At 38.1% G+C, this 16,332-nt stretch overlaps 2 protein-coding genes across 3 annotated transcripts; both read left to right on the top strand.

Moving 5' to 3' along the window:
• Positions 1-5,124: 5,124 nt before the first annotated feature.
• LOC146458039 (trace amine-associated receptor 7a-like) lies at positions 5,125-7,212 on the top strand. Its single transcript, XM_085091337.1, has 2 exons — positions 5,125-5,685; positions 6,608-7,212. Exons 1-2 carry the CDS (start codon positions 5,184-5,186, stop codon positions 7,072-7,074), a joined length of 969 nt encoding a protein of 322 aa, XP_084947463.1. The 5' UTR covers positions 5,125-5,183; the 3' UTR covers positions 7,075-7,212.
• A 5,258-nt stretch (positions 7,213-12,470) lies between these two features.
• Positions 12,471-16,291, top strand: LOC146458038 (melanocortin receptor 3-like). 2 transcript variants are annotated; one of them, XR_014858329.1, is made up of 4 exons: positions 12,471-12,893; positions 14,066-14,629; positions 14,967-15,568; positions 15,807-16,291. XR_014858329.1 is itself a non-coding variant. In XM_085091267.1 (3 exons), exons 2-3 carry the CDS (start codon positions 14,140-14,142, stop codon positions 15,425-15,427), a joined length of 951 nt encoding a protein of 316 aa, XP_084947393.1. In that variant the 5' UTR covers positions 12,471-12,893; positions 14,066-14,139; the 3' UTR covers positions 15,428-15,796. The 2 variants fall into 2 exon arrangements, 1 of the variants encoding a protein (XP_084947393.1); XM_085091267.1 differs by lacking the exon at positions 15,807-16,291 and having other exon boundaries at positions 14,967-15,796.
• Positions 16,292-16,332: the final 41 nt, after the last annotated feature.

Genomic DNA, 16,332 nt, shown 5'->3' with positions numbered 1-16,332 from the left:
TGTCTGTAATCTGTAAGGTATTAAGCTGCTGTCACTTGGAATAATATTTCCAAGAGCTTACGATCCTTAAAAACAATATCCTCTTTTTACAAAGCTGTGCGTCGCCTTAAATTCTAGTTGCTATTATTGTATTTGTTATTTCAAGATAATTAATGATTTTTGTTAATTTATTATTGTCCTGAAATTTATTTTCTCGGCAAATCAGCACATCTTGTTGCTAGAGGTCTAACCCACCTCACTCATCCCGTGCCGGTAAATAAATAAATGTATGTATGTAATGTATGTGATGTATGGAAACATCTTTCCGGTCTTGTGTTCGACTAGCACTCTTCTTCCGATTCACTCACGGTTTTCTTCAGCTTGTTATTCTGCCTAAACCTCTTTACCCGTAGTACAGTCATCAAAGTTAACATTTGTCAGCTCCTTGCAGTTATATTGAACCAGATCTTTGTATCCTTCCAGAACTTTCTTATTGCTTGATTCAACAATGATTTTAATTGGAATTTCAAGACCACTCTGTGAGTCAATAGCCTGCTATAATGTCACCCAGCTGGACACCTACCAAGGGAGTTACACGCTTTATGCAATTTTATGAGGTGGTGTCATAAATGTTGAGATTATTGACGACCTCCTCTTGTACAGGATGGTCTTGAAATTCCAATTAAATTCAAAGTTGAAATGGATCACTCGTCAAAGAATAAGGAAATACTGTACTGGAAATATTTTTTATTGTTATTTAATGACAAGCACTAGTGACCCTAATTACAATATAATACTTACAGTTAACACTACTTGGTTAACATACATCATGATCAAAAGAAAACTAGCGACAGTACAGTGCTTACATATATTGCTACAGAAAGGCATTCAAAACTTACAGAGTGAAATATAAATTATTTGCTACAATAGTTACATTTCCATACGATGCAATACATGTATATATCAGGTAACGTTACAATTCGCAAAGGAAATGCGCAATTGCTGATTGCTTATTATTCATCCTAGCTTATCCTTCACAGTTATTCATTCCGAATGAAGGCTTCATTGAATATTAAGCTTTTGTCGAAATTCAGCATTTTGAGGGAGCTTTTCCATCATTTTGCACTGATTCATTTCTATATTTCTTTACCATGAGAATTCCTAATTTTCGGCTCAGTATAGACGTTTCTGAACCCTAACGGCATTATATTGTATAATCATAAAAACGACCTGTTGTTTACTCAGATGAATGAGAATTGTGTTCGTCATTGAACCAAAAAGTCAGTTCTTCACGTCTACCAAAAAATTTGGAGACCGATCGTTGGAGAGATTTTATCTTGAAGACACGAAAGATATCAGTAATATTCATGATCGATATTTCATATCATGACATATCGATCATAAATATTAAATCACGTTTTCGTGTCTACAAGGTAAAATCTCTCCAACGATCGGTCTCCAAATTTTTTGGTAGACGTGAAAATCTTAGAGTTTCAACCCACATATAAAGTTAAACTTCATAATCGCCAAATTTAGTACACTTTTGCTTTATGCATTGACACTAAACACATTGACACTTGATAAGATGATTTAGTTTTTTTACTTTTATTTTTATTATATCTCGTCCAGTCGACAGTATAACCGCTTCGCCTTAGGCCAAACAAAAAGCGGTTATTGAATGGTCTGTGCAATTGTATTTTACTTCATGGTCTAATTGGTAGCTGTAGAATTGCAATATATATAAAAGTGAAATCCGTCCATATATGATTGATCGGAAACTTTTCTCAAATCTTTCTTTCTTTCCGTCACACAGCACGATTGAAAAGCCGCCTTTAATAAAACGAGTTCCACTTAAGAAGCGAAGTTAATTGTGTCTTGCTATGAATCTTAGAAATTAATTTTTCTACAAATCCATCGGCGGCGCAGAATTGCACGAAATTAAAACGTTCACCATAAAGGACTTTTCATTTTTGGAGATCAATATAAAGCCTCCAGCCAAGGCAACTGCGCTGCGGTAGGTTTTGCAGTTATCACTCCGATCTTTGCGTCTAGCTCGAATTGGTAGCCAATACCACAAGGAAACTTAAGGTAATTTTGTCTTGATACTTTTAAGGCTTTGTCCTGTTTAACTCTTGGCTGGCAATAAGGGTAAATTAAATGCCAGTTACTGCCAATGACTACTCAAACTATCATCAGGCCTAGGTTAGCTCTGTCCATAGTACACCTGGTCGCCGGATTTACCAGAAGTTTTATTCAGTCGGTTCCTTCTTGGCTCAAGCAACTCATTGATGTCATATAGGACCACAGCCAGCAGGCCGATTTTTTTTTTTCCAAGAATAGACATGCAGCAGTAAAAAATCAGGGCGCCGAAAAAATTAACAAATTCCGCATACTTTTACCGTAAGGCCATGAGATTTTAGAGCAAACTCCATCAGACAAGTTTGTGTCCGGTCCGGCCAACAAATCGTATTAGTTCTCGTATTAGCACTTCATCCTTACGCGCGGTCTTACTGCTCTTCATAAATTTAGTCGACAAGGTAAATATATTCTTTTCCAATAGCTTGAATTCACAAATTGCTTACTACCGTGCTAACAACTAAATCTTCAACTGAAGGAGTACTGCAACTGTTAGCGGTCTAAGCAATCACAGACCTGTGCGAGCCTTTTTTGTTGTTATGGTAAGTCCACTGGGGCCAAAGTAATGGCAAGACGTACACGCAGCTGTAGGAAGAGTATCAATTTAGATTCACAGCTAATAACTAATTTGGTAATTCCACTGTACAAAACGGAAAGTTCCCTGTTTTACAACGTACACGCAGTAACAATATCTAAAAGCCTCACGGCGTTTACAGTTCGATAAAATAGACCTTATCACGCTATAGTTAGCATCAACCAGGGAACATGTATGGAAATTGATTACCACTAGATCTAAACTCAAAAGTGTATTTCCCCTTTCAAATCTAACCGATACGAGTCACACGAAGCAACCTTATAAATTTCTGGGTCGTAAAGCTGACTTTTTTTAATTCACAAAGGTGTTTCTCCATGCATTCTCTGCACTTCGGTGGCACAAAAATGACAGGAAATAATTTGGGAAAAGTAGTGGAACCCCTATCAGGCGGCCACTGTCAGGGAAAGGCAGCTTGAAATGACTGCTTTGAAAAGCACTTCAAACGCTATCAGGGTGATAGAGTTGGCCTCTAAACAGGAGTTTAATTTATCAGAAACAGTAGCATCAGTACCCCTAGAAACGCCACTTTATTTGAAAACACATAGGACAACCCATTCCTCGCGGATTCAAAGTTACACTGATAATTGTCACAGAAATACTGCAGGTATCCTTTAAAACTAGCGCAACATTGGCCTCTCAAGAAAATATTGTAGATTGGGTCTTGACTCAGATCAAGAACCATATAACGAAAGTCGACATTAACATGGTTGGAATCAGTGCTTCAAAAAGAGAATTGTATTCGGATGTTTCCAATGCGACAGGGACAAAGCCTGAGTCGGCAAACTCAACTTTTATTAACTTTTTGGCGACCACTTAATCGGGGTAACAACAATAACAATTCAACAATTGGTCGCGGCCTCTTAAAACAGGTGACCACTGAATGGTGGTTCTATTCACAGTTTTTTGCTGACCGAACAGTTTTGAGACTTTTAATCACTGGCCGTTCGATCAGAGGCTGAAGCAGATTAATAAGTGGCGGCTTAATAAGGGTTTCGGTCCCTAAAAGAAAACGCGTTAGACTCTATCTTGTCATATTGATTTCCATTGTTGCTAAGTACACGGTAGAGTAAACAAGCCATTTTATTGTTTTGTTTATAAAATTTAAATTTTCACACAAGCCAAAAGTATGATTAAAGACGGACTGGAATAATTTTTCAGATCATAACGCTGACTGGAATCACAGATTGCTGCATGAGCTGACAGTTCTGGCACTGTCCTCGACATTCTACTGTCCACACAATTTCACTCCACATGACAGTCCGGCTACTGTTCACACCATTCCACTGTCGACAAAATTTTACTTTTCACGACATTCCTCCGCCGGTCCACTAATTTCCAAGACATTTCATTATCCAATCCACTGTCCACAACATTACACTCCCTGCCGTCCTCGCCTTCCATAAGATTTTCACGGGATAATTTGCGGTCCTACTCTAGGGATCATTTGCGGTTCAGTTTGGGGGTCATTTCTAGTCGGGGATCATTTGCAGCGCGTTCAGGCAAAGACTACAAACCCATGCGCCCGATGCATGAAGTGAAGCAAGCGTTTATCCAATGAAAATTCAGCTTTATATCGAGTTTTGGCTCAGTCGTGACCATTCTCCCTTCAATGTGGATTCACAAAATGACTAATGCCCGACGAATGCCCGAAGACTGGTCAGGGTTGGAAATGAGTCATTTCATTTTGAAGTTGGTAGTTTCATTTGAAGATCGGATCACGGAAACGAATAATGAAATCAATAAATTGCAGTAATCGACTTCAAATTTAATCCATGCTAGCAACACTCAACCTGGAGTCGAAGGTCTTCATGGGGGTACTGAATTCTCTCCTGTCGGGTTATTTTCATATCAATAGTATCCCTCTCATTAGCCCAACAGTGATGTGGATCATTCGAAGATTTCCAAAGACTTTCGAGTGATTTCAATCGTTTTCGGGACTTGGCCGAATTCACGACCTCGTTGTTAAGTTATTTGCAAGTAAAATTCACACTCTAATCAGGCAAAGTTTAGTCATCTAAACTAATATTAATATTTCTCAGCTATCAGTTTAAAACAACACCCTTCCTTGGTTGACAGTTAAAATTTTTGCCAATTCTCAGCTGTCAGCCTTGAATGCAAACCCTTCTACCATTAATGACCATTAATTAATGCCGTGGGAAGCATATGCACTTACGTAAATGTCGACCATGGTCACCATGGTAACGTTAGACGGAGAAAATGATATCTCCAAAGGGAGATATGTGACTTGTTAGTTTCAGGTCATGGGCTTCTGGGATCGGCTCATTAGCCTTTCCCTTATGCTGATACCTTGGATGGAAAATTTTTGGAGTGAAGTGCTAAAAAATATTTTTCCTGGAGGTATTGACTACTTAAATTGAAGTAGTGTTTTTTTCTATCTTCTTCTTCTTAGAATTTGACGGCTGCATCTTGTAGGAACTCAAGACAAGCGAATAGATTCTATTCCAACAGAAATATGAACATGACAATCAATGGCACACTATTAGACGTCTCCAAAAATTCATCAAACGACACAACTTTTAACCCACAGCAATCTTCGCCATGTCTTCCTCCTCGGATTCTGAACGCTATTAACATCAAGTCTGTGTACGTTAGTGACGTCATGATAACTATTGTCAACTTTCCGTCCGCCATCTTTGCATTCCTGGTCAATCTGATCATCATTGTAGCTGTCATCCGTACTCCTTCACTTCACCGCCCAGTCAATGTGCTGCTGTGTGGCCTGGCCACCGCTGATTGTCTTACAGGCCTGGTGACCCAGCCAGTGTATATAACATGGCGCCTTTCTTTGCATCATGCCGAGAACCCATGCGCATTAGTACACCTCTTCCAAGCAAGCAAGTCTCTTCTCTTCCTTGTTGTCGGCTGCACATTCTTTAACTTGACAATCACAAGTGTCGAAAGGTTATACGCTGTGTCCAAGCCCCTTGCTCATTCGACAAGGGTAACATTGCCAGGTATGTTCTGATCAATTCTGAACAAAACACATCCAAACAACACCGAAATTGACTCAATAGTAACCAAAACTATCAAATAACGCTAACTGATAACCATTTAATTTTTTTTCTGCTTTTCATCAAGAAACCACTAGAACACGAAAATTAAAGCTTTCAAATACCTGCCTGCCAAAACACAGTTTGTAGTTATGCTATGGCAAGAAGTTTTCAGAAAAAGTGTAAAAATCGCGAACCTTGGCGACTTTTTGGTGAATATCGAAAAGAAACGTATAAACCGGTTCACATTTCCTTGAAAAGAATTCGTCCACACTTGGTCTGAATAAAAGTTAATTTACATATACGAACCAATTTTTCGGCCCAATTACTAGGTTCAATCGCATGAGCTAACTCACATGTTACAATTTGTCGACCATTTTCTCAGTTTTTCTGTTGGTGTAGCATGGGATGGAAATCAGCCTGATTCAAAAAATCTTTTGCATTGCCACAGATCTGTATAAACTAGGCCAATTTCCATCCGCTCACTCATTTTATGAACCATTCGGAAGGGAATAGGTAACTCGGGTGGTAATTTTTTCATATGATTGCGTTATTTCGCATGCAAATAACTGTAAACACATCAACCGTGGAATAAATCCTACGGGTCAACGCTAAATTCAATATCAACAAAATATGAGTACAATCCACTAGCATATTCTGTGAATTTTGTCAACAGTCATTTTGCTTGGACTAATTATAGAATGTGATTACTGAAGTACATGTGAGTGGGTTTTTCAAGGCCATAAAGTTGATAAGAAAGAGAAACAAGCATTTAGATTCATGCACATGCGCTGAAATGTGAACCCCTCCCTTTAATGTTTAATAGAAATTATATTAGTAAATTCGGCTATGCAAGGATTTTTTAAAAATATATATGTTTTTACAGGTATGGTGAAGACTGTGGTTGGTGCATGGGTTATCTGGTTAGTTTACACTGTCCTTCTCGAGACTGTCGCTCCTAAAGTCATCTATCAGCCACTGGAAAGCATCACCCTCACATCAGTCATGGTCATTCCTATTGGCGCCCACATTCTGACCTTCCTTGCAATCCGTGCTTACAACAGGAAGATCTTTGATGCCACTCACAATTTGCAACAGGTGATTCTCTTCAAAAGAGAGAAAAAGGCCTTCAAAGACATGGGTTTGTACACGGTGACAACGCTATTGTCGTTGCTACCGGTACTTGTACTCCTAAATATGGAACGAAACATCGTCACGTCCAATATCCTGTTTCCTTGGGCGGTCACCATTAGCTGTCTTGTGTCTTCCTTGAACCCCGTTATTCAGATTTTGCGGAATACTACCTTGCGTCAAGCGATGAAGGCGATCATCCCCAGTAACCCCTTTCTGTAAATTCTGACGCTGGGAAACGTTTACCTGAAGATTCGATGTATAAAAACTTCAGTGGACTCTTTTACATTTATGATTTTAACAACCTCATAATTAATAAATGAAAAAAATTGCATGGAGGTTTTAAGCAGAGGATTATATTCGTAGTAACACCTGTATCACACCTGTATCGATTACTTGCAGGAAAGCATTAAAAATTGCCTGGCAACTAATCGTACTTTTGGTTCCTGTTTCTTTAAAAAGTAAAAGTGAACAAAAATTCACATTTGACCATTGTGTGTTCTGGGTGGCGACAATTCATGGACACTATACAAAAAACTTAATTCAGCTGACACAGGATCCCTAAATAAATAGTAACCAAACAACTGCCAAGTGCTAGCCAAACCGTTGAAGTACGCAAAACTAATTATGATGATGTTGATGAGGATCGACAAGACAGTCAGATATTCATATTTGCGTATGGCCACTGCGTCTTAAAAAATTCAAAATGGCCGCCACACTAACAAGAGTCACGTTAGATGAACTTTTTTCATTCATTCGCTCTGATATGAGAGCATCCTATGTTAAAATTGGTACTAAGTTAATTAAAAGGGTTCCTCAACCACTAAGGGTAAGGTTAATGAAAACAAAGAGACACATTTTCCAAATTTTAAACAATAATAAATCAAAACAACTTCTAAACCGAGATCTGATGAACTCTAATAACTATTGTTATACAAATGTGCAGTTGATCAAGTTAATTTCTGTCACCCTATTTTAATTTGCGTGAAAATTCGTTATCAATCGTCGCTGATGTAGTTTAGGTTTACTGTTTGTGCTTTTGCAATACCGTATAAAGAATAGGTTCACCCGAGGTGTAGTGGTAATATCACTGCTGCCTTGAATGGTAGCGACACTGTGTGACAGTAATTAAATCGTATTTTCACAGAGGAATTGCCCCTGCACCTTGTCACAGAGACTCATGCATCCTTACCTTGTGTTATAATATCGCCGATTGGTTGCAAGAACTTTTCACTTCAGCAACTCGTCCCCTTGGATTTGTCCACCCAATAAGGTCCCTCACTCAAAGTTTTTTCTTTGAACGTCTGGATCTTCAGTAAATTTATTAGAAATCTAAGGAAAATTTAAAGTCATCTTTGCATCGAAAAAAATTCTTTCCGGTGTAACAGAATGGCCGAATTGTGTTAAAATCACCTGTTTCAGTCGATAACAGCTTTTAAGACGTAAGTGCTTTAAAACTCCTCATCCGCTTTCACGTTCAGGGACATTACAATACAATGCAAACTTTAATGACACTCCCTGAAAAGGGCTTTTCAGTGACAACAATAAATATTTTACAACATTATATATAAAAACGATAGCAAATCTAAAAGTTACAAAGATGCAATGATTTATAAAAGAAAAGTAAAAATTAAGCTAAAGAATGGTCGCTAAAAATAACGAGAAAATCTTTACGTAAAAGCTAAGACAGACTAGAAAGGAAAGCGGCGAATAAGTTGGCTCGAAGTTTACGCTTAAAAATAAAAACAGAGTTGCAGAGTTTAAAGGAATTGTCCAAACTGTTCCACAGACTTACTATACGATAATAGGATGTCCTTTTCAGCCTTTTGTCCAGATCTAGATTTAAATAGGGGGATTTGCAAAAGTTGGGAGCTTCTAGTCGTGCAACCGCTTACTTCACCACGTATTAGAAACACTCATTCGTATTGTGTACATGACAAATGCTCAACTTTGCATGGAATGGCCTCGCCGCCAAGGAAACATTTCTGTTTCAGTCGATAACACTTTTTAAGACGTAAGTGCTTTAAAAGTCTTCATCCGCTTTTACGTTCAGGGACATTCATTCAATTGTGCACATGACAAGCTCAAATGCTCAACTTTGTATGAAATGGCCCCGCCGCCAAGGAAACATTTCAGTCGAAATAAAACATGAAATGAAACATTTCTGTTTCAGTCGATAACAGCTTTTAAGACAAAATGGCTTTGCAGTTTTACCATACATCAAAGGCGTCACTGAACCACTTACAAGAATTCTTAACAAGAACGGTATCCGTGCCACCACCAGACCGGTCAAGACCCTGCAACAGGAATTTGTGTCTCCTAAATCTAGACCCCCATCAGATCGGCAAACGAACTTTGTCTATAAAATCCCCAGTGTGGACTGCACATGGAGTTACATTGGAGAAACGAGCAGATGTTTACACGCTAGGAAAAAGGAACATATTCGAAACACCAAAGCTTTTAAAAGTGGTTCCAACGTTGCCAGCCATGCGTGGCTCGAAGGCCATACTATTGATTTTAAGAATGCGCGTGTCATCGACAGAGGCAATTCACGCGTAAGAAAAACGCTGGAATCTTGGCACACTGCGCTAACGAATCTCGTACCCTGATCTCAGTCGGTTCGGGAATGTCGAAATGTGAGATCTGGGTACGAGATTATGCAATAACTAGCCAGGCAGACAATAATGCTAAACATCTGCAAAGACAATACTCAATTTTATTATAACTTTATTCGATTCATGTCATCAATATTTTTTCTTCACACTAGTATTTCCCTTGTATTATTGTATTTATTCATATTTGTTCGTTATATATTTCTGCCTTCGCTTTTTACATCTCACTTTTTAAAGATTGCAGACTGGCAATCGAAAGCTTAGTGTTTTTAAACTTTAACCAGAGAACGTCTTTAGAAAGCTTTTAAGACGTAAGTGTTTAAAAGTCTTCATCCGGCTTTCACGTTCAGGGACATTCATTCAATTGTGTACATGACAAGCTCAAATGCTTAACCAGCTGCTTAACTTTGCATGAAATAGCCTCACCGCCAAGGAAACACTGCACGCAAGAATCAACTTGGTTCTGTTTCTCAACTCTTAGCTTTATGTTCTTTGACATCTTGTTTTGCTTCCCTCTGGTGCAACCGAATGTTCAAAATCTTGATATTCAACGTGAAATTTACTTTGTTTAAGGAAAACGAGTCGGTCAAGTGGGTCAATATTTACATGGTTACCAAAATTATTTATGGCTTGTTTTGACATTTAAAAAGGATCATGCTTCTGGCGAACTAATAGGCCATTTCCGAGTTGCTGTGAACCTCACTATGAAAGCGAGGCTAAGTGCAAAGCTTTTCAAATGAAAATTAGTTTTGTTTGCATACGAATGAAAACTAATTTTTATAACAAAAACTTTGCACTTAACCTAGCTTTCATAATGAGGCTCAAAGCAACTCGGAAATGGTCTATCGCAATGGATTTTCAAAGGATCACATTTGGTGTAAATTAAAATCGCATATAAATTAATCAGTGGGGCCACTTTGCAGGATATTTTGACAACGCAACTGCCACGAAGCACGGCATGAAATTTTAGCCGGTAAGGATTACGTCCATCGCAAAATTACTAACTTAGACTTTATGATATTCAAATTTAATTGCTTTTCTTTTTTAAAAAACGAGAATTTACGTATTTTTAGCCTTTTCTGTAGTAACCCGACTAAATTTGGTAACAAATCTCAGTTACCACTGAAAACCATAAATTTCTCCGCTTTAGCAACATGAAAGTGATAATGATAACGATAACGACACTTTCTTTAACGAGGTATTTACACTTAGCTTAATCAGCTGGTTTACAGGAAAAACCACGGCTTAGTATATACTAAAAATTAGAAACTAAAAAATTAACAACAATTCATGGTATAAAAACTGTAAAAACTAAGAACTAAGAATCGGATGAAAAAAAATTCTGATAACAGTCAAAACTTAAGCGATCGGATTTTGTTCTTCACTTCATTAGTGCCGGCTTTAATTCTAATATCATTTGTTAGCTCGTTCCATATCTTTGCGGCAAAATATCTCCATGATTTTAGACCGTATTTAGTCGTGTTAACTTTTGGCAGAGAAAGCCGGGATATAATCATGTCGAAGCTCATACTTGGTCGAGCGTAAGGTGATTTTCATCATTTAAGTGAGATTTCATTATCATATGTTCCCGTTCAAGGCTAAATGTTTTTTTAGCTTTCTTTTCGCAGCTGCTCAAGTTGAGCGCATGACTGCTATGATCTCCCAGTTATTACTACCTACTTTTTCATGTAAATAAAGCTACGTACAACAACAACAATTTATTTGCATTCCCATATACATAGATGGTATTGCATACAAAAAAAGAACATAAATAAAAGTACAGTAGTAATTATATTAAAAAAAAGTACATAGCAGTTGAATCACAATCATGTTCTTTGTTTACTTTTCTGAAAAGCCTCAGAAATGAAATAATCTAGTTTTTTACAGACATAAGGGTCAATGTTATTAAAGAGAAATAATATTTTCTTTTGTTCACTAAGAACATCAAACTCGGGATATCTCAAAATTATATCATTGAAAAACGTTTTCCTTATTCACTCAGTGCTCATGTAAATTACAGTGAAAAACAAAATGGGTTTCATTTTCTACCTCGTCAGAAGAACAATGGGAACAAATTCGTATATGTTCAAGGATTTTTGGAGCACAATGTCTACCAATTTCAATTTTTAAGTCATGGTTACCACATCTTAGCTTTGCAACAGATTGCCTGTGATTTACGTTTTTAATTAGGTCAAGTGATCAAACAAGAGTTTTTAAATATTGGGTTCTAGAGGTTTTACAATGCACAGCAACTAGTATCAATCATTTTTGTCTGCGGGTGGCTGCGGTGAAAATGGATTGCAACTTGTATTGTGGAGAAATCGCTAAAAGCAAATTTTAGTCTATTCTTCCTCGGAGAAATCATTTCATATTTCCCTCCCGGGTTCTCTAAGAGCGATTCCCCCGGGGGAATGGAGTTTAATTACCCCTGACCACCTTGCATGGCGGCTTGTAAACAGACAGACAAGTAGACAAATGGTTCGAAAGCTAGTCAGCCTTGTTTCCTCTTTACAGTAATTATTATGATCATTATTTATGTTTAATATAAACGGTGGTCAAGAAAAAGCCCGGAAGCCGCCCATTCGTGTTGTATTTATGAGGAATTCACGCTATTTTCACACGTCTGAGTGAGTACTTTAGGTACATCAGGCCATTGTTATTCGTCTACATTGGCAGAGTAGAGAATTAACTCACGCACAGACTATTTACCTCTTCAAATGCAACTTTCTCGCTCCCAACGTTCACTCATAATTGGTACCCAATAAAATAAGTAATATTGTAGGTAACACTGTGTTCAGCAGGTGAATCAATAAACCGAGGGAGGGCTAGTTTGACAAGACCTTTCTCAGTAATGTCCACAATTTCCGAATACACTTCTGCAGGCCTTTTTTTAATTAAAATTGAGTTTAATAAACGACCTTCAGAAAGGAAGTTACTGCAATGTAGTGGAAATTACATAGTTGGTGAGACTTCAAATCCATCCCTGAACGGTGTTATTCTGCTGTCTTGGCTAAAATAATATTGGTAATGTTGCGCCCTTAGGCCATTTTAATTTTCATTTAATAACTGACCAGAAACTTAACTCAGGTGAGGCAATATAAATGCAATATATGCATGTAATATTTATAATTATTGGACTCTTTACATTCTGTCAACAAAATATATTTAATTAATGAAAGGAATATTGGTATAGCCTTATAAACGTAACGGCCGGAAAAACATTCATTTTAATAAGATTTTGCAAACAAACCTAGAATGTTCTTTCTAAAGAAATTTTAAAACACTTAATTTATATGGTCTTGTTTCTTTGCAAAGCTTTGAAAAGCTTTTCGTTTTCTTACTTAAGGGAGACCCTGGTAGAGTCAGAAATTGAGTGCCGGCAAACGCAACGAGGCTTATCCCGAGAGACAAGAACGGAAAATATTTGAGGTTAGTAATCATGCATTTAAATGTTGGTCGAAAAAGCATGCAAGCTTTCCCTTTGCATGTTATCTTAAATGTAATAGCTGTATTTCGTTAAGGAATTTAATTTTTGAACAATGACTTGTTTATTGAAAAAAACTAGAAAAATTCAAAACCATTTATTGACAATTCTAGATAAAGAACATTTCAATTTGCAAACGTGGAACAAATCACGACCTTGTTGGATATAAGCTAAGGTTATCTTAAGAACTGAACACCACAAGCTAATGTTCAATTACAAACTAGTCTCCTGCGGTTCTTGTTAAATGCTACAAAACGTGTTGTGTTTTAAAAAGAGACCTGCAAATGTACAGTTAACTTTTGTAAATAAATAGTAATTATGGAAGTTCAGCATCTCAGTGATGAGTGGCTTTAAGTGTTTCTTGCTGTGGAGAAAAAGCAAATGTTACATAGCTCAGTAAAGAACAAAATATTGAGAGACGATTTTCAGTGGTAGAGCTCTTGTTTCATGTAATTCAGGTTATTTTTCTACTTAATATCAAAATCCTTTCGCCAATGTAACCAAAAAATGTATAACAAAAACCTCGATGTAGCTTTACATCTTTCGCTATACGTAGTTGTCGCAAGGTAAGCCCACTTTATCAGTAATTGTGATGACATTTTCACATTTTTACTAAGGCAAATTTGTCCTTCTTTTTAACGTAATAAAATGATTATCTATCATTCATATGTAACTGCAAGTGTAAAACGCAAAATGTTTTCTAGGAAGTGACTTATTAACTTTTATTTTAGTAATTTTTCACTTGGGCCGTTTATACGGTCAGGGCTTATGGCCTTGTGGTTTCTGTAGCATGAAGCACTTTAGAGTATTGCTACTCCCCCTGGATGGGATGCTAGTCCATCGTAGGGTTACCCACGGCAGCAGTATGTTGCCGATACCCATTTAAATACACACCTGGGTGAAGAGAAAGAAGAGAGACAATGTGGTGCAAAGTTTCTTGTCTAAGAAAAAAATACAGTAATAAAGAGACCAACCTTACCTCGAACCACCAACCCTCCTATCTTCCGTCCGCCCGTTAGATCGAAAGTCTGACGCGCTAACAACCTAAACCACCGCACCTCACATTAGTTGTTGTAGTGGGTAGCCCATTTTTAACTGGATTTTCGTTCATTTCTAGGAAATAAAAGCATTGAAGTATTGAATCTGACATCATCGAACACTTCACTGAGGACGGGAGAAAAGATAACAAAGATGGACAAAAGCAAAAATGAGAACCTAAGCAACTCGTCAAACAGTACATTACCTAATTACGGGCAATCCTCACATTGCCTGCCTTCTTCGACACTCAACGCCATAGGCGTCCAGTATGTGTACGCTAGTGACGTTACAGTAACGATTTTTAACATTTCGTTTGGCGCCTTTGCATTCCTGGTTAATCTTGCTGTCATAATAACCATCATTCGCACACCTTCTCTTCACCGTCCAGTCTACGTGTTGCTGTGTAGCCTGACGGCTGCTGATTGTCTCACTGGCCTGGTAGCTCAGCCAGTGCACGCATTGTGGCGCTTTTTATTGCATCACGTCGCGGACCCCTGCAAATTGGTACACCTTCGTCAAGCCAGTAAGTCCCTTCCATTCCTGTTGGTCGGCTGTACCTTCGTGAACTTGGCAATAACAAGCTTGGAGAGGCTGTATGCCGTGTATAAGCCAATCACCTATTCGACATGTATCACAATGAAAGGTATGTTGGAATCCATTTTAGCAATATACATGAGATGAAGGATTGTTAGATTGTACTGTATCATGGGAATTTACAGGGTTATGTATGGGCAAACCAGTTTTTGAGGACTCTCTCAAGTAATTTACAGGAGAAACGTAATTAACACTTCCAAGCTTGCTAAAAAAAAAACAACCATATGACCGTTAGGGTTTCCCAGCCTCGTTCCAAGGGTCATCTCTTCCTCTCTCGCGGGTGGAAGAGATAAGACTCTGGGAACAAGATTGAGGGTTTCCTAGTAAATCTGTAAGTTCGCCCGTGGATCTAATTTGATTTAATGTGGAGCAAAATTTTGTTTCAGGTATGATAAAGACCGTGGTTGTGACATGGATTGCTTGGTTCGCTTACGTCATTATTGTAGAGACTGCACTGCCCTATGTGGTTTATCAACCAATAGAAAACGTCACTATGATCCTACTGATTGCTTTCCCCATTGGTGGACATATTCTTACCTTCCTTGTGATGCGCACTAACAACAGAAAGATCTTGAACGTTACTCACAATTCTCAACAAGCTATCGTCTTCAAAAGAGAGAAAAAGGCCTTCACAGACATGACTATTTACACTGTAGCAACGCTATTGTCTATTCTACCCATACTATTGCTACTGAATCTGGAACAAAATATCCTCACATCCAATGTCTTGTTTCCTTGGGCAAATACTATTACCTATCTCGTGTCCTCTTTCAACCCCGTGATTCAAATCTGGAGAAATGCTTCCCTGAGGCAAGCTATAAAAGCAACATTCACACTGACTAAGTGATACCATGCAGAAGACCGCCTAAACGTTTTGACCAGATTAACTTAATGCCATAACATTGAACTGATCTGCATGCCAAGCAAGTTTGTTCAACTGAAGAGGTGATGAAGATCTCTCATAAAGTAAATTAGCTATCAGGCCCCAGTTGTTCAAAGGCCGGATAACTTTATCCGCTGGATAAGGCACTATTCGGGGTCTAAAATATACTTCACGTTAAACGTTGTCCAAGGTTTTCGTACACTCCTAAACTAAACTGTGGTTAGAGTGTGCATATTCGCTGGTACACGAGGAAATACTGTAATCTTTGCACAGATTGAAACTATCGGATAGTGACTTATCCACTGGATAAAGTTATCCGGCCTTTGAACAACTGGGGCCGGAGGAGTACTCAGTATCGTCTTTGTCTAATTCAACTGAAACTGACCTGACTCTTAGGGGAGGCCAAGTTCACATATTAGATCTGCATGTTGTTACACTCAAACAACGTTAAGAGGAGAAAAAGTGTCCGTTTTGATTGTGTTGGTAATGTCCGTGATAACGAGGTAACTGTTCAAGTCGCCGGGTGCCCGCAAAAGAGAGTTTGATGGCATAGTCAGCTTGAAATGATCTTTCTTCTTCTACTTACGACGTGGCTCGACATTCGGCATAACTTGGACGAGGTAATAACATTAGACCAAGAAACGTTACATCAGTTTTTTAATGCCAGGAAATGAAAGTGCATTGGCCGGTATGACCTTTGCAAATTATAATGCGAATTGTGAACACGATTGCTATCAGAACTTAGATCTTATCCTTCACACCGATGCTCATCAGAGTGGAAGCAGAGTGGGGATATGAATTCAGTGACCATTTTTCTGATGTTTGCTTCAGTCTGCACGAAAATTCAAACGCTGAACAAGCTGAAGTGA

Source organism: Pavona decussata, unplaced genomic scaffold (assembly GCF_977016875.1).
Source record: "Pavona decussata unplaced genomic scaffold, jaPavDecu1.1 SCAFFOLD_234, whole genome shotgun sequence".
NCBI lineage: Eukaryota > Metazoa > Cnidaria > Anthozoa > Scleractinia > Agariciidae > Pavona > Pavona decussata.
This window is presented reverse-complemented; position numbering and strand designations above follow the sequence as displayed.